Genomic DNA, 22,500 nt, shown 5'->3' with positions numbered 1-22,500 from the left:
CAGTTGCTCAGCAAATTCGGGGATTTCCTCATAGTGGATAAACAAAACAAACGGATAAGTCAGTAAATCTAACTGGGAGTGGGGAGAGTGACAGCTGAGTTGGAGAAGTGTTACTCTGAACTCTGCAGGCTGAACAGTGGTCAGAGAAGTGGCTAAATCAGAGGGTGTCAGGGAGTACTGGGTCAGCCCTCCCTGTGATGTCAAACTGATGGAGTCAAGACGAGCAGACCGGCGCAGAGAGGAGTGCTGAGGAGATGGTAATGGGGTTAGGAGGTTGGCCGAGAGAGAGAGAGAGAGAGAGAGAGACCATCAGCGCAAACGCATGACACTTCAGCCAGTCAATGGGAACTGGTGGAGAGAGAGACAGAGGGAGGGAGGGAGGGAGGGAGGGAGAGAAGGAAAGAATGAAAGAGAAAATGAGAATGATGGAGCAGAAGAGAGTCAGGTGGAGAGAGGGAGAGAGAGCGGTGGAGAAGAGAGCAGGCGAGGAGAGGAGAGGAAATCAATAACCAGCATGATCCCTGCACTGTACAAGAGCCCAGGGAACGAGCGGCGACACACCAGGGAAAATATGAGAAACATGGAGAGAGAGAGAGAGAGAGTGAGAGAGAGAGAGAGAGAGAGAGAGAGAGAGAGTGGCTGTCCTCTGATGTTTGTTTACATTGCACAGTGTGGCCTAAGTGCTGCGCGCCTGTTCGCCGACATGATGAAACACACACAGTGCAAACCCAGGCCAATAGACACAGCTGGGGCTCCGAGCAGCATCTCCAACTACCTTCTGTAAGGGCCTCGCTAATTATAGCCATGCCGCGCCGCAGCACATCAAAATGCTAGCTCATGCTAGCCATAACCAGACTCATACCCCCACACAGCACAACATCATTCAGATACAACACCATTACTATGTATGGGCAGGGGATGTACTGTAAGCTACAGATAATATACTTCCTCTTTATACTTCGCTACTCTACTATATAATATTATACCGTGCATTATATAACACAAATGTGCATTTTTTACCATTTTATGACATATTTATTAGCAACCCAGAATACAAGTACAAGTGCTTTCTAATTTAGCGCCTCAAGCAGCTAAGAAAAACTGCCAGAAACGGAGGGCATTTGAAAATAGTGTTTTAAATATTACAGTGTGACCCCATACATTTTTAAAGGTTGTAAACAATATGTTGTGATGTCGTAAGGCAGGGCACTAAGCCAACGGTGATGCAGACTGCTGCTTAAACCGGTATCCGTCATCATCACAGCACAACAGCCCCTCAGCCCCAAACAGCTATGCACTGGCCCTTACGCAACAGCTGATGCACGCATACACACACGCCACGGAGAAGGAGGGAGAGAGAGAGAGAGAGAGAGAGAGAGGGAGGAGGGGAGGGGGAGTGTGGTTCACTCTAATGAACTCTGAGGTCAAAAGCCAACGGAATGGGGGGGGGGGAAGAAAAAGAAAAGAAAAAAGGGATGAACATATGGAAAAACAAGTGACAGCCTTCGCATGAGAGCAGCGGGCCACTAAGATGCACCAGACGAGAGAGAGGGGGACACAAGCGGCGGAGATCTCTGATGGACTCAGGGCTCCATTAAGCTCTGCATCTGGTGGGGGAGGGGGGTGGAGATGGAGATGACAGATGAGGGGGGGGGGGGGGGGTGAGAGAAAAGAGATGAGGGGAAGAGAGGAGAGGAGAGGGGGAAGTGTTCAGTGGTTTTCTCATAAAAGGGTATTTTCTCCCTGAGCAGGCAGACAGTGAGGCTGACCTCAAATGATGATGTGGTCCTGCCAGGGGGTAGGGGTGTGGGTACGGGTGGGGCTCACTTGTATGTATAGAGTGCTCTGCCAGACAGTCAAGAACATCAGACAGGAATCAAGAGAGAGAGAGAGAGAGAGAGATGGTGTAGCATTTTTGATAGTGGAGACAGCTTGATCTAAGGAATGATAGTTAGGTTATGTGTGTGTGTGTGTGGTGTGCGTGCGTGCGTGCGTGCGTGTGTGTGTGCGTAAGAAGCAGGGGTGTTGGATGGCAGTAGATGATACAGCTAGAGATTCTGCAGCATGGCTGAACTCACCCTGACCCGGACCCTGAATCCTAATCATCCCCACAGCAACAGTGATCTTTCCTGTCATCTCCATCAACGCTCTCCTCTCCTCACTCTCCATTCCCTCCTCACCCTCACCACTTCTCTATCCCTCCATCCCTTCGTCATCCCTCCATCCCCCCTCCTCCTCTCATACAATCTCTCCCTATCTCAACAGTCCCATATTCTCTAACACACTCTGGTATCAATACATCCCACTCTCCTCCTCCTGCATGGCTGCAGCTCTACATACACAATCTGGGGCATCAGAATCTGTCATTTATAGACCCTTTCAAGAGAGTTCCATTATCAGCATCATAGTTGGCCCCACAAGGCTTCCGTTTTAACATTCCATATGTTATCTTAATGCAGAGGAAGTAGCGAAGTAGATTGGGAACCAAATAGAATGTTCAAGCATTGTTTTTGTTTTTATTGTTGAAAGGGTCTATATGGACTAGTCCTTAGCACTCCGGACCTGTAACCGGAGGGTTGCCAGTTCGAGCCCCGACCAGTGGGAACGGCTGAAGTGCCCTTGAGCAAGGCACCTAACCCCTCACTGCTCCCCGAGCGCTGCTGTTGATGCAGGCAGCTCACTGCGCCGGGATTAGTGTGTACTTCACCTCACTGTGTGCTGAGTGTGTTTCACTAATTCACGGATTGGGATAAATACAGAGACCAAATTTCCCTCACGGGATCAAAAGAGTATATATACTTATACTTAAGTGCTACACATTCTGGGCACAAGTGTGAAAGCAGAATGCATCCTTCTTCCTAAAGAGCAGAAGAATGTCTCCTCTCTGACCCTATTAGACTGCCTCTGTCTTTCAGTATCCATTTGTCTCTCTCATTATCTCTTTCCTGCACTCTTTCTTTCTCTAGTCTCATATCCTCCCTTTCTCTCTCTCCCTCTATCTCTCTCTCTCTGACCCTCCCTCCCACTTTTGCTGTCTCCGTCTGTCGGAGGGATTCGGCGCGGTCGGCCGTGACCTGATGGCCGATGGGAGCCAGCCCTGCCCAGGCAGCTGCGTTGTTGTCGAGCGCCGTGGTGCAGTCAGAGGCTGAGACCTCAGGGGTCACTGGGGCCCCTCTGCTGCAGGACCAGGGGTGTGCTCAGTAGGGACACGTCAGGGCACGTCTCTCTCTCTCTCTCTCTCTCTCTCTCTCTCTCTCTCTCTCTCTCAATCTCTCTCTCAATCTCTCTCTCTCCCGACAGGGGTAGGAACAGAGGAGAACACACATACACACACATACACAAACACACACACCAAACACACACACCAAACACACACACCCATATACACATACAGGCTGTTCTCTGCCCCAGACAAAGCCAGGGGATTGGGTTGAGAGGCAGAAACATGAATAACCCTTGTCCAATCATCTTTCAGGGATATGAGGGAGGGAGGGAAGAAAGAGAGATGGAGGGAGGAGAAAAGGAGAGGAGAAAAAACCCTACAAAGCCTGTCGGACATGAGGCATTTCATAACCATGGCGCAGCTACATTGACCTTTCCCCCTGCGGTGTGCGAGTGAGTGTGTGCGTGTGTGTTTGTCTGTGTGTGTATGTCTGTGTCTGAGTGTGAGTATGTCTGTGCGTGTATATGTTTGTTGTGAGTGTGGGTTTATGCGTGCCTTTGAGTGTGTCTGTGTATGTCTGTCTGTGTCTGCATATGCGTGTGTGTGTATGTCTGTGTGTGTGTGTGTGTGCGTGGTGTGTGTGTGTGTGTGTGTGTGTGCAGTGGTGAGAAGGGATCACCCAGAGATAAGATAAGCACATTGGCCCTGTCAGATTCCCCGGGGAGGAGGGGGTGCACCAAGCAGCAGAGGGGGTAGCAGAAGGAGGGCATGAGGGGGCAGGGTGGCATGAGGCATGAGCAGGGACACGGGCATCGGGTGCCAAGGTGCTTCTTATGCCCATTAGAGACGTGTGGCTGGCCTGGGCAGTGGTGACGCAGAGCACAGCCGCCCGGAGCACCATTACCACCCACCCTCCCTCTCTCCTTCACCCTGTCTCTTACCTTCTCTCCCTCTCTTTTTTTCCATCTCTCTTTCTCTCTCACCGTTCCATCCTCTCTCTCCATCTCTCCATCCTTCCTTCTCCACCTTCCTCTCTGCTGCCCCCACGTTCACACCGACCCAAGACTCCGCTGCCTGCCTGCCTGCCTGCCTGCCCTCAGGACTTCCCACGTCTGACATCTCTCTCTCTCTCTCACTCTCTCTTTCTGTTTCACTCGCTCTTTCTGTTTTTCTCTCCCTCTCTTTTGTCCTGGCAGCATCATGGCATGACGTCTTACACTCTCGCATCCACCTTCAAAAAAGGCACACGAGACACACACACACACACACACACACACACACACACACACACACACTGTGGAGTCATATAGTCAATTACAGGAGAGTGTCTGCGGGAGTAAAAAAATGACTGCATGGATAGAGCAGGATTGGGAGTCTAGAGGAATGAGTTGTTTTAATAGTGCGCTCCACTTCTCTCTCAAGGCCAACTCACTCTGGTTCCCCCACTGCTGACTGAATAATTCAGCGCTCCCGCAAACTTCATGTTTTTTCTCTCTTTCTCTCAGTGATGTAAAATAAAGCATCAGAAAGATGGAAAAAGAGGGGGAGAGAGAGAGAGAGAGAGAGAGAAGACCTTCATGCCATATATTCATCCATACAGTCACATTTTAAATTAAAATTTACGGAAACTTTTTGAAACTGACGCAAATAAGTACAGCGTGCGTCATCTCCTCTCTTAAGCACATGTCATAACATATTGGCCAAAGCTGAAACAGCATCCGTACCACTTATGGCCAATATCACTTGTACACAGTATCACAACTTACACAAAATGATATCTATAAGAGCATCTGAGGGGTTAATGTGTGAAACTCCACCCTCAATAAAACCTGGTTCTTTTGTGGCTAAACGTTCAGCAGGACCATCTTCACATTAACCGAATGCATATTCACATACACTCGGTCAATTATTTTTACACTCTCTTCCTCTGTGTGGTCCTTAAATCAAACCACTGATGTACAGTATAGAACCACACACTTGATTTTCCCATCTTCACAAAACCCTTAGACATGAGCACCAAAAACAAATCAATAAAGAACGAGAGGAAGTGAAGAAAGCATGCTGCTGTACCTCTGTTTTTACCTACAGACAGGAAGAGGTGGGGATCCACAGGTGACAAACAGAAAGGGTAGACAGAGAGAGAGAGGTCCACCATTGGTGCATACAAGAGACAAGAGAGGGAAAGACAGAAAGATACAGGGGGTTAGACAGGTATATTGGTAAAGGCAGAAAGACTAAGACTGACAGAGAGAGAGAGACAGGGAGAGAGAGAAAGACAGGGCAACTAACAATGTTGTGGTGTTAGTCACAAGAGATAACAAGGCGATAACAAGACACAAAACACACACACACATACACAGAGTCGCACTGTGAAGTTCATGCAGCAACGCGGCACCTCAGACTGGGGCGCACGGTCCAGGTCCCCTCACCTGACAGGGCCGAGGTGAGCCCAGACGCACCGAGGTCCCCTTGGTGGACGGCTAACGAGCTCCTATTACTTGGGTGACTCGGCGCGGCAAGAGTCATGCTCGGAGTTTTCCACGCGGCACTGTTGGACGTCGGACGGGCTCCGAGATGTATTATTTAATGAGGTGCCGGGCTTCGGCAGCTCAAGCATGAAAGTGATCTAAGTAATACGCCGCACGAGTGGAGAAAGACGCTAACAACGCGCTCCTTCGTTTGAGAGGAACAGGAAGTAAAGATAGTGAAAAAGAGTGAGAGAAAAAGAAGGGGTGGGGGCGAAGTGGCACGCTCTATCTTTCACTCTATTGCTCTCTGTCTGTGTATTGTGTTTTGCAGAGGTCACCCTGGAATGGTTTCAACCATGCTTGTAAACAGGAAATGATGCGGTGAGAGGGGAGCACAGGAGCACGCAGCATGCTGTGTTAGGTTGGGCAATAACACTTTTTTTGACAACAACAAAAACAGATAAACATGCAGCAGGATCATACACACACACACACGCGCGCACAGCTGCACACACAACCAACACAGTAGATCAATGGACAAGCTCGAGAATACAAGTCAAAAAACGTGAGAAGAAAGCATACCTTGCTGGGCCTTCACCATGTGTGCGAAGCCTTGAAGAATGGAGGGATGAAGAAAAAGAGTAGGAGAGAGAGAGAGAGAAAGAGAAGCATAAAGGAATTCAGCAGAGCAAACACCAGCACCAATACAACTGTAGTATTGCAAGCTCTCATGCTTTGCCACAAGAAAGGCAAGAACATGGCAGCCACACTCTGGTCAAAGCTTTCCAAAATGTCCAGAACAGCTTTCAGCTAAAGATAAGTCCAGCAATTAAAAGAGGAAGTCCCTGTTCTTCTACTATAAACATTCTACAAAAGCTGTAACTTACTGTACTTTAGCTGTAACATTAACATACAGTTTACACTATCAATGCATAGGCAAATGTATATATTACATTATATAGTATACAATACATACATAGTATATAATTTTGATACAAATATTGTCTCAGTAGCTGCTGATATATGCCGTTCTGGTTAAAACAGATAGGTTTGTCTGCACTTGTCCCTCGTGCTGCTACTTTGTTCCTGTGTCCTATTTACAACTCGGAACTCACCTGGGCTTCGATTTGCCACAGCTACGGAGATGGCAAAAAAAGAAAGGAGAGATTTGCAGCATTAGAGACACTCTGCTTTAGTTTGCATGGGAGCTATCATGCAAACAGTAACTTACTATCAAGTGGTCTGTCATGCAAGGGACAAAAAGATTGCCCCTGTGCATGCCTGTTCAAAAATAGAAATAAAATTAAAATGAAAAAATACAAAACCTGTGGAGAAAAGGGGAAAATCAACATACATCTGTCCCATCATTTCAGGGAATCAGATTGACATTGGTATCAAACAACACCAGTACATTATGAATATTACTGCAGGCATTCTGGAATATTCCGTGCCAGGTATGCCACAGTGCGCCCCACATACCCAATAAAAAGGGCATAAATCCCAGCAGGCCGCAGGGTCAGCTCCTCACCATGGAGGCACAGGATTTATGAGGTTGTGAGGTTTGTGGATCTCTGGACCCTACCAAAACCTACCAGAATTATTCTCGCTGCTGACCCACAGAGATGTATGTAGACGCACACTCATACACACAGGACACAGAGCTCACACATACTGTATACAATATGTGTAAGCACACTCACATACAGTACATACACCAAGAATCACACAGGAATACACACACACACACACACAGTGTGGTAATAGTACTGTTAACAGCTGGTTAACCACTGACTCATTAAATGCACACTGAAGACTCCCAGGGGAAACCATGTCACCATATGTCAGGGGGGGGGGGGGGGATTCCACAAAGTCCCTCTTATGGCCTCAAGATGGGACTGGACTGCAACAACCCAGTAGGCTAGAAGTAAGCTAGAAGTAGGCTACAACATCTGAATGGGTTTTAATAGCTTCTTAGATGCAACAGCAAAATGAAAAAGCTGAAAAACGCTATCCTTCTGTTGTATGCCGATGGCATTGGGTTAAATGACTGCAGACTGCATATCCAAAGGGTCTTGCATCTGCTGGCACATGAGATGAGTTAAGCTTCTCTGAGCAGACATCATCAGAGATCTTAAAAGGAACATGCTATCCTGGATGGACACTGATTTCTTTAATCAGCGCCGGGCAGCAACAAGTAGCCGTGGAAAATCAAAAAAAGGATCTTAATAATCCATGCAGATGGCATAAGATGTTCAAAGTGCTTCTTAATGAGCGATATCAGATATTAATTTGACGATTAATTAGCTTCCGGGGTCTGATCGCTGTCTCAGCAGCGACCAGGGCACACTGTGCATCTAGCAGGCCTACTTGTGCCAAAATGGATATGAAATAAGACAGGACTTGCTGCTTTGTCTCCCAGCACCCCCGACCACGTCTCAAAATCAGTGAAAAAAGCACTGGATATTATCAAGACAAGTGAGAGAGAGGAGATGATGGAGTCCAGATGTGGTTGGGCACAGAATGAGGCCACGGAAAAATCTCCCACAGCTGTGGCTCACAACGGCTAACTGAACAAACAATATGGCAATTGTCTTTGAGTAGACACAAGCCCCTGGTTGAGATGAACAAGGGCCATGACAACCTGTAACGACACGGCTGTTCACCAGAGATACTACGTTGTGAACTTCCTTACTCACATCCAGAAGCAAAGCTGTAAGTCCGCTTGGGGGAAGGATAGCGAAGTGCTGTGTTCTAACACGCAGATAAAGCTTGTGTTTCACGTGACAGGTAGATGAAGCAGCTCTATAGTATCTCCCCCATGACATGTTGCCCTGGTCTAATCCTCTCGTCTATTTCCCAGCATAGGACTAAATTCCAAACATCGTTTTCAGCTCGGGGCTGATACACAAATGCCCACTTCGCCTGTATCCGTCCAGTCATTTTTTCTTCTTTTTTTTCATCGACCTACTTTCATAGTAAGATTATTGTAACTCGTTTTTTTTTTTTTTGTGCATATTTATTAATCCCACAGCTAAGCTTCTGGGAACCCTTTTTGACATTTGTTTAACAGCTAGCTCGCCCCGTAAGTTAATTACCTGCATTTTCAACCATAATTACCAAATGATCTTTCAGAATGTTCATTGAACTGTGGACTTACCACCAGAATGGCTTCAGAGAGTAGGCTAGTGCTCACTACCAAGGTCTAAAATCAATAAACCACACTAATTATGGAGACAGGGAGTCATTTTCACTGGATGGTTGTAAATATTTACAAATATTTTGATATTAATCCAAAAAACAACTGCAGGTTGATTACTTAATGAATATGGAAGCATACCCAAATACTGTACGTCAAAGCAGTCAGACAATTACAGAAATCGGCCAAAAATATATTGAAGTGTGTCTCACATCCTTCATACTATTAATAATAACTATATGCTGTTCATTTTAAATCTCTTTTCCTTAGCATCTGATCAAACAGCATGCATACTTCAATAACAAGCCTGTCTGATGGGCTTTGACAGCAATTGGTGATTGATTGCAGGCTTTCATCATGGCTCCACTTGTCACTGATACTTCCTGATCTCCACACACAGTAGAGCAAGGCAGATTAAACATCTGTTACGTGAGTGAGTGCTTATTGTTTTTAATCTGCCTTGCGCCACGGATTTAAGGAAGCTTTGTGACCTGGGACCATGCTCCAGTTCAACCCCACAACACTAGCTGCTGCTCTCTCCTGCAGCAGATCCACCACGCCAGTGTCAGGATCACACTTGTTCCACCACTGGCCAGCTGTTAAAGGAGAATTCCGGTGTGATATTGACCTAAAGTGTGTTGAAATATGATACCGAGTGTGAACGTATGTCTCATAGCTCATCTCGGCTTGTCCCCTGCACTTAGAAATGAACAAGTATGATAAGGGATCAGATTCCAAAAATAATTCTGTGGAAATGCATGAATTCCGGTTGCTCCCAGTAGCAGCAACTGGAATCCATGCATTTCCACTGAATTATTTTTGGAATCTGGTCCCTTATGATACCTGTTCATTCGTACTCGTCGCTCGACTTATCGTGACTAAATTCAAGATGGCGGTGAACGGTAAACTTCATGAAGGTACTGTCTGTATAAATCTTCTTTTGCCCGGACACGTCCTCTTTTTGAAACCTAAAAATGTGACCGGGCGGAATTTCAAAGTCGTCCGGGATTTTGTTTATTTTAGCTTCAAACGTGTTTACAGCGAATTTGCATTGCTCTCTCTTTTTTTTATTCATGTTTCATTCATGGATAGCCTATATATCTATGTCTTTCATTCACATACTAGTCACGCCCTCCCCCTACAGTTCGCTTTGCATTGAGTGGAAAGTGTAGGGTGTTGAGCCTGACCTTAGCTACCGTCATTGGTCGATTGTAATCTCAAACATTTAATTGGTCAGTCAGTCACCTCAATAGCGCAAACTTCCTTGTTTAGTGTAAGTTCACTGACGAATTAAAACGTAAATTTCCATGTTTTTGTCTCGGTCGATATCAACATGAAGCTGACTGCCTGACCTGCAAAGCAGGCACTTACAGAGGGAGAGCAGATAGCTAACAAACGTTCAGAAAAAGTCCTGTTGGCAAATTTGAGGAAAAGTCGGTAAAGGGGCTATTTCACTCAATTTGAGGGTGCTGAATTCAAATATTTTGTTTACCAAGTTCAATTTTGAGTTTTAAGCTTGCTAATTAGCATAATTAGCATAATTCACATACTTTTTGGTTTTGCCATCAGATATCATAGGAATTGCAAAAAATAAGGCATTAATATACTCTTTATGTATCAGATATGTTGTAGGACAGGACAGGAATTACCCCAATGACCCTCAAGTAGCAAATGAAAATAAGCTAAAATTAAAATATAAATTGAAATAATAGCTAAAATTCAGTATAACGTTTAGAAGCAAAATAGATTCCTTGATAACAAATTGGTAGAATAGTAGGTTACTGCTCATTTTTCTTTGTCACTAACTATTATGAACAGTTGTCAGTCTTTACAGAGGATTTACACTGTATTTTTTTTTTACTGTAAAGGCGACTTGCCTAGTTAAAACATCTCACTGGTGCTCTTTCCTATCATTCAAATTCCAGCCATGCAAAAAAATGGAAGAGTGTGCATATTTGAGGGTTGCTGAAGAGTGCTATGGAGATTGCATTATTTGCAAAAAAATTAGACAAGATTTCCTTTATAGTGCAACAAAATAAAAAAACATTCTCCAGTGCATCATTACTGCATATGATGCTGAAAGGGAAGTGGACCTAGGACAAATCCTCAGCTAACTGATTAATGTCCCTGTACTGTAGCTATTGCAGATAGCAATGGTTATTTGTGAAGTGGAAATAAGTCTATCCTCACTCAAGTGCTGTCTATAGCAATGTGGAATGTCCAGTAGTGATCACTGCAAAAACTGCTCATTCAACACTGATAATAGATGCTCAAGATCTCAAGATCTAGTTATGTCTTTAGGACACCCATCTGACTGCAGCACATTTAAGAAGTATGCAGGGGAGTTTGTAAGAAACTTTTGTATTGTTATTTGGTATTTGTTATGTGGTAGCAAATTATGTTGACTATCAAAGAAATAGACCTAATGTAGGAATGCACACAGATATTGCAACAGATACGCTCAGGCCAATCCAAACTTTTCTCATCTGTTGTTCCTCGTTGGTGGAACACACTGCCAGTTCCTACAAGGGCAGGCTCATCACTCTCCATTTTCAAAAAACTCCTGAAGACCCAGCTCTTTAGAGAACATCTCCTCTCATAGCACCACTTACAACAAGTCTTGCTGATCCTAGCACTTACCACCCGTCTTGAACTGACACTCAACTGTTTAAAAACAGCACTCACTGATTCACTTATTCTTACTGTACTCTACCGTTTTTAAATTGTCCTAAAATTGTTGAGAGAATTGCTTAACTTAACTGTTACCATGTTGTTAGTCGCTTTGGTTAAAAATGCGTCAGCCAAATGTAATGTAATGTAATGTAATAATGGTGTAGGCCTATCTGGGACTAGGGTAGCCTACATCAGATGGCCTAAAGATTAAGCTCTTTGGCATAGCATTAAGTGATTTGCATGCACGCCATGCAGTAATTTGAACACTGACCTTGATCTAGCCTACTTTGGCTATTTAAAGGTAATTTATTGCCAAAACATCACACAATATAAATGAGCTATAACAAACAATAAATGACTTAATCACACACAAACTACTATTTTACTGACTACAAAAATAATAATTATGTAGGAGGTTTAGAAGTTTAAAACCCAGAATTGACCAAAAGTGCACCAAATTCAACACAAATGACTCAATACACTTGGAGGAGGCCTACGTCCTTTCTTTTCCAGATATTTTAGGATTTGGATATTGTTTCAGTATCGAGTATCAAGATATTTATGGCAGGTATTTTATCATAATTTTGTCATAATTTTGGCATTTTTGTGACAACACTATGCCAGAGCCACTCTGTTTTCTAGATGTCAAGGATCGGAGGCTCTACCACCAACAAGTGATGCTGCTTAATGGCATATTAGAAGAGCACATTATCAATACAACACTCTAGTATGGAGGCAAGCACACATACCAAATCCAGTGTTACTAGAAGTAAAATGTTTTTTACTTGTCAGTTGTTGCTGACGGTAGATGCAGTTCTGCATTAAGCTTATTCCCGCTATCTAGGTTCATATGTACTGTAGGATATATTCTGAGTTGAAGGTTATCTGTGCAATTTGTTATTGTAATGAAATGCATCCACCACGAGAGACTCACTATGTTAGCAATAAAAATATGGTTGCGTTTTGATTAGAATTTCGAGTTTATTACATGTTAACTGTAATAATGTTGCCATTAAATATGTTAATAAACTATAGTATGGCTTCTTTAATGCTCAAACATGTATTTAGAGAACACTTTTATTTGGTTTTAGTGATTACTTTTGAAATCAACCAAATTTAGGGAAAAATAAGCAAAAATTATCGCTATTTTATGTTAAAATGCTGATTATGCGGCTTAGAACTCAGAATTGAGCTTGGTAAACAAAATATTCAGAATCAGCACCCTCAAATTAGGTAAGAAGGGTGGTTTACCAACTTTTCCTCAAATTTGCCGTCAGAAGTTCTCTTCTGTGAAACTGCTCTCCCGCTATTACATGTCGGTCGCAAATAAAGGTGCCAACGATCGACCTACAGGTAGGCTACACAATATTCAGCAAAGCATCGAACGGCAGCGAGGGGTGAGAGCTCATCAGCTAAAGTGACAGAGTTCGACCTTAACATTACGTCTCCAAAAACATTTTGATGGCACATCAACTCATAAAGATAGACTGTAAAAAATATAACATGACGAACACTTCTGTCATTGTCTGAGCGGCCTTCTCTGGACGATTGCCGACCTAGCAACTTTCTAGCTTTGGGTAGGAAACTGCACTTTGGTTATCCCTTTAAACTGCCTTTAAGGGATAGCCTGCACAGTGACAACAGCAGATGTCAATAATCCTCTATCTAGGCTACTGTAGCCTATATGCAGGTGAATTAAATATGTTGGCATAACATAAGGGTAGGCCTAGATGTAGGCCTAGATGTAGGCCTATTTCTTTACAAAAAAAGTATCCAATTATAATGGATTGAAAAGAGGTAGGCCTAATAATAGACCAGACATGATTGAATAGATATAAGAAAATAGACAACATATCAGTCCCCATCAACACAACTGTTTTCACAGGTCAGGATTATTAAGCTCTAAAACAGATTGTTCAAAATTATAGAGCTAGGCTACTGTAAAAGATTCAGTTTGTATTTTCAGATCAACACCTTGGATCAAATTTAGAGATATGCAAATATATCTTGCGCGATTGAAAACTTTCAAGTGTTCAAAATAGTCTTTTGAGGCAGTGTTTTTCTGTTAGCGTTGGGCAGGCCAATCAAGGTCATTATCATATCATTATATATCTACAGTATACGTAAATCATTATTAATTCTCCGCATGTGTGCATGCAGCCTACGCATGGTTTGAGTGTGTGTGTGAGGGAGAGAGCACAAGCTGGTAAACTGTTGCTAAATTTAGGCTACAATGACGCTAAGCATTGAAAAACAGATGCTAATTATGTGGGCAACATTCTCTAACAGCGATCAACTTGTCATTTTTTCTGTCAAACAAGTTGTGAATTTGTTGTAACATTAAAACAGGGGACGACTTACTCTGCGCTCAAAGTGATGTGATGAGCTCCAGCGGTTTCCACTGTACAACGAAACACTCTGAAGAATCATGTGAATGATTTTCATTGGTTGTTGCGTTCAATCTTACCCAGCTACAGAGGTGCTATTTTCTGATTGGCTATTATGGCCCCTTTCTTTTTTTCCTTTTTTATTTTTATTGGCTGGTAAGTGACAGGCTCGAGTCATGACTAAAGCAGGCACGGAGATGCGCTCATGAATGCCGTTTCCAGCGAGAGCAGCGCTAGAATTTTACTGGGACACTGGAGACTTTTACTAAGGCACGTGCCCCAGTGAATAAATTCTAGTGACGCCCCTGGTTCACACTCGGTATCATGTTTCAACACACTTTAGGTCAATATCACACCAGAATTCTCCTTTAAAGCGAAGCACTGAAGCTAAATGCTAAAAGCTAACATTGGAGCAGAAGCTAAAAGCTAACACCAAAGCTAACTCTGTGAACTGTGGAGGGAGAGAGGCCGTCTGCACCATCTGTATGCTCCTAGGGCCTTCGAAGGCTTGTTGCTTCAGATGGCCAGGCTGTCTCCATCACAAGCCCTCACAGGTCCGACAGATTGCTCACATCACTTTCTTATGAAAACACCCATTTAACTATGTATATGTGGGGTTTTTTTTAATTATATCTTTCTCATTTTTGCTGTTCCTCTGAGTGCCAATTAGCATTGTGTTGAAAAAAAAAACCTTTTTATAATGAGCCAGCAGCAGCATACGGCAAGAGGCGGGAAACATACGCTGTTGCGTCTGCCACACTGGCTGTCCGTACTACAGGCGTTCAGGCCTTGTGGAGGAGAGGAGGATGGCTGTCAGTCTGAATTTAGAGCTGTTATTTGTCCCCCTGGTTTCATGGGCAAATTGGCCATTTCTCTTCTCATTATCCCCACTAATTACAGTATGCTCGTTCTCCTCCGCAGCCGCAATCAACAATCAGCTGCAGTCACTCAGTCAGTTAATCCACTGGAGCAGCCCAGGTCTTAACCAGCAACGGGAATGATGGAGAGGGAGGCCTCCCTTACTACCACTGCCTACAGCCCAAGTGTAACAATGACTTTTAAGCTACTTTCTGTGAATGCTTACTCCCTTGTGGTTGTGTCCTTCAACTAAGAGCTTAACCCTACAGTCACACAGGCGACACAGGAGGGAAACAACTTCAGGTACTTGTCCCTGAGACTACGTTTACACGAAGCAGGGTATTTTCCTAAATAAATATCTGGCCATCTACGTCTGCAAATAAAACTGCATTTACACAAGACCGTTTTTAAAAAAAAAATGTGTTTACACGAACCCGTGTACATACATGCTGTCATGAGCACGCCAAACCTCAGTGGCAGTCTAACGATAAGCTCAAGCTCACATTAACCAATCAGAATCCTGAAAAGTTGCCCGAGCCACCGGAAATGGAAGTGTACTCTCTTCTTCGGATAGCAGCGGTAAAGCAAGTTGTTGTCGATACAGTAGGCCTACACATTCTTTTGTGCTCCTCCTCATAAAAGAGGAGCTGAATTTGCAAATGCAAACAGACAAAAAGGGTCTGCACCAACATAAACGCGATGGCTATTCTGAGCGCATCCATGATCACCTCAGCCCCAAAATGTGAAGCACGTGAGAACATGTAAATGTAAACATTGGTCGCACATTTGGTGTACTTCTGTCGCATACTGTGACGTTGGCTGCCCAAAACTCCGTTTGCCACAGTTTACAACCCAACGCATAAACGAAGTTTTAAAAAAAAATCACTTTGGCCAGAGTTTTTTTGGATAACCGTTTAACGGGGCGAATTCTCCGTTTGCGTCTAAATGAAAGGCTCAAACGTAGGGAAATGTCTTTGTTTATAAAAATACACATGCTCGTGTAAACGGGGTCTGAATGGGCGTTACTAGCTTGTAAACAAGGCTGTGCTTCAAGGGTAGTTGCTAATAGTGCCTACTTGTCACTAACTTCTTCAAAAAATAAGGGCACTAATCCATATTTCTTACTACTTTTATGCAGAAATACGGCCGTCTATGAGTTAGCTCCGCCATCTTGGATATTTTTTTCGAAATGAGTATCAAGCAATGCACTTCATGCTGTCTTCACTCATTTTGGCAGTTGCCATCACGTCACTGAGGATTTGCATAAAATGGACCTCTCATCTATTTTGGCTCCGCCTAGCTGGCGGCATAACGTTTACTTGTCTCTTGTCACTGTAAAATGTCAACTCTGATAGAAAAGGATTAGAGCCACACCTTTAATTGGCATTGCATGACCCTGTCATGTGGGTAGTGTGGTCTATATATACATACTTCCATCATGCCAGGGCATCTTTTGCTTGTCTGTGCCTCCAACTAAGACGACACAGTGCCGGTAGTCGGCTTCGGATTTGAGTCACGAGTCACTCAATCCGGCTGGGTCATTTAGGCACACAGTCGCACTGAGGAGATGCTAGCCACTGGTCCCTGTCAACCCAGCATATCTCCTCATCACCGACCCAAGGAGTGAGTAAGCATGACAGAGAGACAGGGGCATGGAACATGCAGGAGCAGCTCAGGATGGGGAAAGACAGCTCCATGCCATTGGCCCCTTGGCTTTTCCCCTTTCTATCATGCAGCCCTGCATTTTAAAAATAACCACAAAATACAACAATGCTACAAATGCACCAAATATGCTTGGTACTTTCAGTCCAAATTCACTCTGAAAAGAACACAATACCCTGGGCAGTTGCCCCCAGAAAGTCCTGAAAAATATAATTTGGTAGTGTTCAGTGTGCAGTTTAATTTTAATCATTGAGTCATACCACACATACACAGTGAGTCAGCAGAGGAAATAATTTAAAGTAGGTCTCGACACACCATCAACCCACCCAGCTAGAGAGGAAATACTCAGTGTTTCACTGTGAGGTCTACATTTTAATCAGATGTTTATAGGAGAAGCCATCTTGGCAGAGAAGCAGAGAGGTAAAACCTTAATTATTTGAATTCACCATGTACCTTCTGGATTCTTTACCGTGTGCAGGTGCTGAATTCTTTTTTGTAGAGAAAAACAAAACTGGCAGTTGTAACTTTATGTGTATATACTGTAGGATTGTCTTCTCACAGCTATGAAATCGTAAGATATAATGCCAGACAAGCACGAATGGCTTACCATCTGTGCATTTAAATACATCCATACACTCAGTGTATAAAGGATCTTCATCCTTTTAGCTCCAAAAAAAACCTACTGTCAGAAATGAGAGGGTGTCTTTTTTATCTTTTATCACTTTTGTCCGAGAAAGTGACACATCCGAGTCCCAAGGCGGCCACCTTTGTTGGCAGGCAGATCAGAGTAGACATCCACTGTGATCTGACACTGTGAGGTTACACACTGGGCATGTTACCAGCATGCATCCCCACAAGACTGAGCAGTGCAGACGGACCTGTCACAGACTCACAGGCACTGCCTGTTCAATCCACATGACCACTGAGCAAAGGCAAAGCTATGTGTGGTTAACATCAGACACATTGAAACAACATGTTCACTATATGTTACAATAACAGCATACCTCAGAGTATTTAACTACATATTAATGGCCTTTTAATCTGTTTTAATGAAAAATGTTTTAATGAAAAAATAAAATGGAATATAATGGAATATCATTGAAATTACAATCTGAGTCTGAGTGATGATGATTACAATGAGAAACAACAACACCAAAGTAAACAGATAAGAAACCCAGAGGTCACTTACGTTCATTGCAGTATCGACCAGCATATCCGGTTCTGGAGCAGTCGCAGTAGGGTTCTCCGTCGGCCATGGTGCAGCTGCCTCCGTTCTCACATGGGTTCTCTGTGCACAGGCCTTCCATCTCCAGCCGCACCTTGGCGCTGCCCAGACGCATGGGCACCTGGTTCCCATAGCTCAGGTCCGTAATAATCCCCTTGAACGGCGTCATCTCCTTGACGGCAGGCACGGTCAGCGCGGCAGGCCTGATGTCCTGCGGCACGCCGCCCACGTACAGGTCGCTGACGATCTTCATGAACTGCCGCTCGGGCCGCACCTCGTCGGCCTTACTCTCGCCGTCCAGTGCCAGGAGCGTGCGCAGGTTGTGGCGGCTGAGCGTGGCGAAGTGCCAGCGGCTGTCGTTGACCAGCTTGTCGGCGGTGATGGTGGTCTCGGCGCAGTCCACGCTGAAGCGCAGCTGCAGCCGCCCGTCGGCCACGTTCAGCAGCAGGAAGTCGCAGTAGCCGCCATCGTCGAAGTAGAGCACGAGGCCCTCGGACGCCCGCGTCTTGAACTGGAAGCTCAGGTCACTGCGCGTACTCGCGTCCCAGCGCAGGTAGCGCGCCCACTGGCCCTCGGAGCCGGGGAACTCCAGTGCAGAGCCCAGGTCCAGCTCCAGGCCCACGAGAGCGCAGAGCAGCAGGACCGCGCCGTGAGGAAAGCAGAGTGGATTCATTGTACTTGTCAGAAAACTTGTCAGAAACTATGAACTCCCGACGTGCGAAGGAACACTTTACATTAAAAGGGGTTTGACTGTAAGGTAAAGTGTGTTCAGTGTATTCCCCTCATCTGTGATTGGCTATTGGAAGATGAATCCTTCAAATCAATTCCAGCGTGGAAAGACAAAAGCTTGTAAAGACGTTAAGACCATTCACATGGCTAGATTTCCTCCCAATAAAATCCAGACTCTAAGAGCAGGGATTGAGTTGTATTCCCTCTGGGGTGAATGGGATTGAGGAGAGCACGGCTTTGTCTCGGGGTGCTCGCTTGACGTTAGAGTGGCTTGTCAGATGACATTCCTTTGAGGCGACTCACTGGGTTAAAATGCACAGCCTCCATATTGGATTTAGATCTGAAGTACTGCCCCATTGCATTCACCTTAGCCTCCAGAGGATGCAACTGCAACAAGGACAAAAGGGTGAAACTTTATTAGATATAGAGAAATATGTGCCGTCAATAGCCATGCAAATTAAGCACAAATGAATAAATATAGACTGAGTGCTGAATGAACAATATTTTAAGCCTTGGGAAGTCCACTCTGAGAATTGCTGATCTATGTTGAAACACTATTAAAGCACACATTGATATTATTAGCACAACTACTGTCGAGGGACTACTTACTACCACCACTGTTTGTAAATGCTAAACCAAAACACTTTTGCATTTAATGGTCTAACATGCAAATAAGAAGGATATTTGTGGGCATTGTGGGCATCAATGATCTAACCATTCCATCGAACCGCTTCTAACCAGCTACATTTTGCTACATTATCCCATGTACATTATCCCATTTTATAGTTCTCTGGAGATGTCGGACTTGGATACACAAAAATTTAATTCTATAGCAAATGTATAAATCTATACCATTATAACTTCAATAAACTGAGCATTATGAAATCATGAGCTTGGAAGCTATTTAGCATTCAATCTCATATTTATTTTATGCCAGTGTGTTCCTTTCAATGTTTGCCTATCACTATAAGGCTGCCTTGATGATTCAGATGGAAACCTTATACCACGTTTGCATACTCCTCCACCCACACGCCTGCCTATGCGTTTGGTTTGCCAGTGAGTTCTCCCAGACAATGGCACAGCCAATACGGCCAGTTCCAACACGGTGGAACACAATAGCCCCCTGAACCACCTGCCCTGAATACTTAATACCACCTGGGCAGGGGAGCTGTTGTATTGGGTTCAGGTAACTGATACCCTGCCACTAATGCATCGAGTGCATTTCTGACAACAACAAGCCTGCCCATGTTTTTATTTTATTTTGCTCTCTCTCTCAATCTCTCTCTCTCTCTCTCTCAATTTCTCTCTCTGTTACTCTCATTTTGTCTCTCTGTGGTTAGAGGGGCCCTTTCAGAAAAAAAAAAGAAGATGAATGGAGCTGAAAGGAGCCAGCAATGACCCCAGCTGCTGGCCGAGGTACGAGGCAGGCAGGCAGGCCACGCTCTCCCCCTGACATGAGTTCCTGCTGGGCCTCCACCCCTGAATCCAATAAAACCAACGTCCTGAAACACAATACTATCTCCAGCTCCAAATGACAACCGGCATCAGTCCACTGGCAATCAACAGAGGGGTGGGGTGGGGTGGGGTGGGGTGTGGTGGTGGGTAGGATTTATTACATGCATAAGACGGCCGCATCGGGTGACAACTAATAAGGAGCCAATAAACTGGACTGGAACGGACACACTGCCACTGGTCCTCCTATCAAGCATTAGCTGGACAAGAAAAGGACCAAACCACTCAACATTTCCACCTAATAAAATCCTCCTTATTAGGTCTTGAGGAGATATTTTAAATTATACACTCAAAAGCAAAGAAAGGCCCCAAGACCAGTGAGTAATTTTAACTGATCGTTTGGTCCTTAGATGTTTAACTTCTCCCCATTAAGCTTTGATGAAGGTCATGAGTATGTGAGTATTCTCTGTCTTTAGAGTTCTGTTTTTTTTTTTTTTTGCATTGATCTCCAATACCTCAAGGAGTGTGAGGAAAGGCCACAGTTGTTATTTTGTCAAAAACAACAACCTGAAAATGGTTTACTGATGGATAGGAATGCTTGAGTGAATGCAATACAGAGTGAACACAGATGAAAATAAAACTGGAGAGGCCATTATTCACACCAAGGTGTGCGCCTTGTGAGCAGCCTTGTTGGTAGCCCAAGGAAGAACAGCAGAGTGAGGCCCAGAGCAGGGTATAGCTGCTGCAGCAGCTGTATGTGGAGACTAGAGCCTCTACATCATGTCTGTCACACCAGCTGTGGGTCTGGCCATGTTTGCAGAACACTGCCTTAAGCCTGATGGGCTTAGCACACAGTGCAGCACAGCACAGCACACAGAGCTAACACAACTGGTCATCTTCCAAAGGCACAGGGAGAGTTGAATTTGGAGAATTAAAAAATGGGGTCAGTTGTGGCTAGATTGGTGAAGAAAACGTAAGCCTAATTTTATTTGTTAGTGATGCTATTGTTGATTGTTATTATTTTGGTAATTAGTAGTGGGGGTCTTTTTAAGAACAAGGCATATCTCGAAAAAGGCAAAACAAATTTGCTCCTTCACAAAATGTAGGCCATTTGAAATTCAAACAGAGGGAAATTTAAATAGGTTGGTCTAAATTATTCCACTGGTATTATTTCGGTTGATTTATTGAAAGCGGCTTTTATCATGTGCAGATATCACCCACTCCAGAGCACATCCTGAGCCCTGCTGGCTCCTTCACCACTGTTCGGGCTCAGTCAAATTCCACCGGGAGCGGATTTTTTTCCCTCATCGAAGAGGACAGTTGAATTTGACATCAAATCATGCCACGCATTGCTTGACATGCATTTGATCAGAGAATTACAACGAGGCTGAGGCTGTCTGTTTTACTCCTAAATGTTGACTTCTAAGCCATAAGCCCACAGCATATTAAAATATAAAGACCGACATTTTCAGAGCCAAAACAAAGATTTGAGGTCAAGTCAAATATAGACATTTTATGAAAACCTGGCACGTTTGATTTAATGTAGTTATATGTAAATATACATTTTAAAACTACAACACTGACGTGTGTTCACAGACAGTTTAGCTTTACCCATGTGCAGCTCAGTGGAATCACAGATTCAGGACGCAAATCCTCAGTACTCATACATTTATATATTCGACGTTAGTATTTAAATGAACGAAATAATTAACACTCAAAATTACTAGGTTAATGGCCAGTTCGTTGTATTAATTTTTAACGAGACCTCTCTCTCACGCACGCACGCTGGCTGAGGAGAGAAGTCCTGTACGCTACGCATCCTCGGAATGTCCTCTACAATGATGTATTACTGTGAGATTCCAGATCCCGAAGCGAAAGTCCCCATTTCTGGCAGCTTTTGAAAGAGTTCTTCACTCCCCCGGTAAAATGTATGCATTTATTGTCATGAAACACCACATTAAAACTTCTTTACGTATCTCTGTTAACATTAAATATTTAGCAACATCGGAAACAAGAAACAAGGCTTGCCGTGTTTGGCAAGATGGACGGAGTATCATAAAGCTCGCTTTAAGCTCTAAGGATTAAAACAACCTTTTTTGCCTTGCAAACCCAAAATATGAGCATCTTTCTGTAAACACACAGAAGTGTGGTGCCAACCTTGACTACCTTGCGACACACTTGACCAAACTGCATTCATCGAAATAACAGTAGCAATCACACACATAATTGAAATTATCTTTAAACACAAAAATTGAAAGAAAACATGCCTACCAATTTTACGACATGGAAGATACAATAATGTTAATCCGACCTCTAAAATCCATACGACGAAAGCGAGAGAGATTGTTTGTAGATCCACCAGATGCAAGTTGGCGAGTGATGCTGGGGTGATGCGAAGGTTAGAGCCAGCGAGGCGGGCTGTTCAGCGGCGCTTCTGCAAGCCTGCGTGCGTTCCCGAACATCTCCAAGCGCACTTCGCTCCGCGCGACTGATGGCCTATCACCAGATTCTCACTCACGAGCTCCGCCGTTCCGCCCACTACTTAGTCCCAAACACGCCATTTAAAGGCATAGAGAGAGTAGACAAATTGGACTCCTACGGGCACTTCATCTTAATGTCATTGCCTCAAATCTCCCTTTATATCCCCCAAATAAACTGTCCCGAATCTCTTTTATGTACCACTAACG

The 22,500-nt window shown here is 44.2% G+C and overlaps 1 protein-coding gene across 16 annotated transcripts in view; it reads right to left on the bottom strand.

The window, feature by feature from the left end:
* nrxn3b (neurexin 3b) overlaps positions 1-22,272 on the bottom strand; it is a 217,314-nt gene extending 195,042 nt beyond the window's left edge. For 10 of the 16 annotated variants that reach the window (XM_042094857.1, XM_042094869.1, XM_042094866.1 and 7 more), the window contains exons 1-5: positions 22,085-22,272; positions 17,597-18,748; positions 6,747-6,767; positions 6,214-6,243; positions 5,234-5,245 (exon numbers count right to left, since the gene is read on the bottom strand). In XM_042094857.1, the coding sequence (XP_041950791.1) occupies positions 5,234-5,245; positions 6,214-6,243; positions 6,747-6,767; positions 17,597-18,305 (772 nt within the window). In that variant the 5' untranslated portion in view covers positions 18,306-18,748; positions 22,085-22,272. The remainder of the gene's footprint in view (positions 1-5,233; positions 5,246-6,213; positions 6,244-6,746; positions 6,768-17,596; positions 18,749-22,084) is intronic. The other 6 variants (XM_042094859.1, XM_042094865.1, XM_042094875.1 and 3 more) reach the window with 2 other exon arrangements.
* Positions 22,273-22,500: the final 228 nt, after the last annotated feature.

Source organism: Alosa sapidissima, chromosome 6 (genome assembly GCF_018492685.1).
Source record: "Alosa sapidissima isolate fAloSap1 chromosome 6, fAloSap1.pri, whole genome shotgun sequence".
NCBI lineage: Eukaryota > Metazoa > Chordata > Actinopteri > Clupeiformes > Clupeidae > Alosa > Alosa sapidissima.
This window is presented reverse-complemented; position numbering and strand designations above follow the sequence as displayed.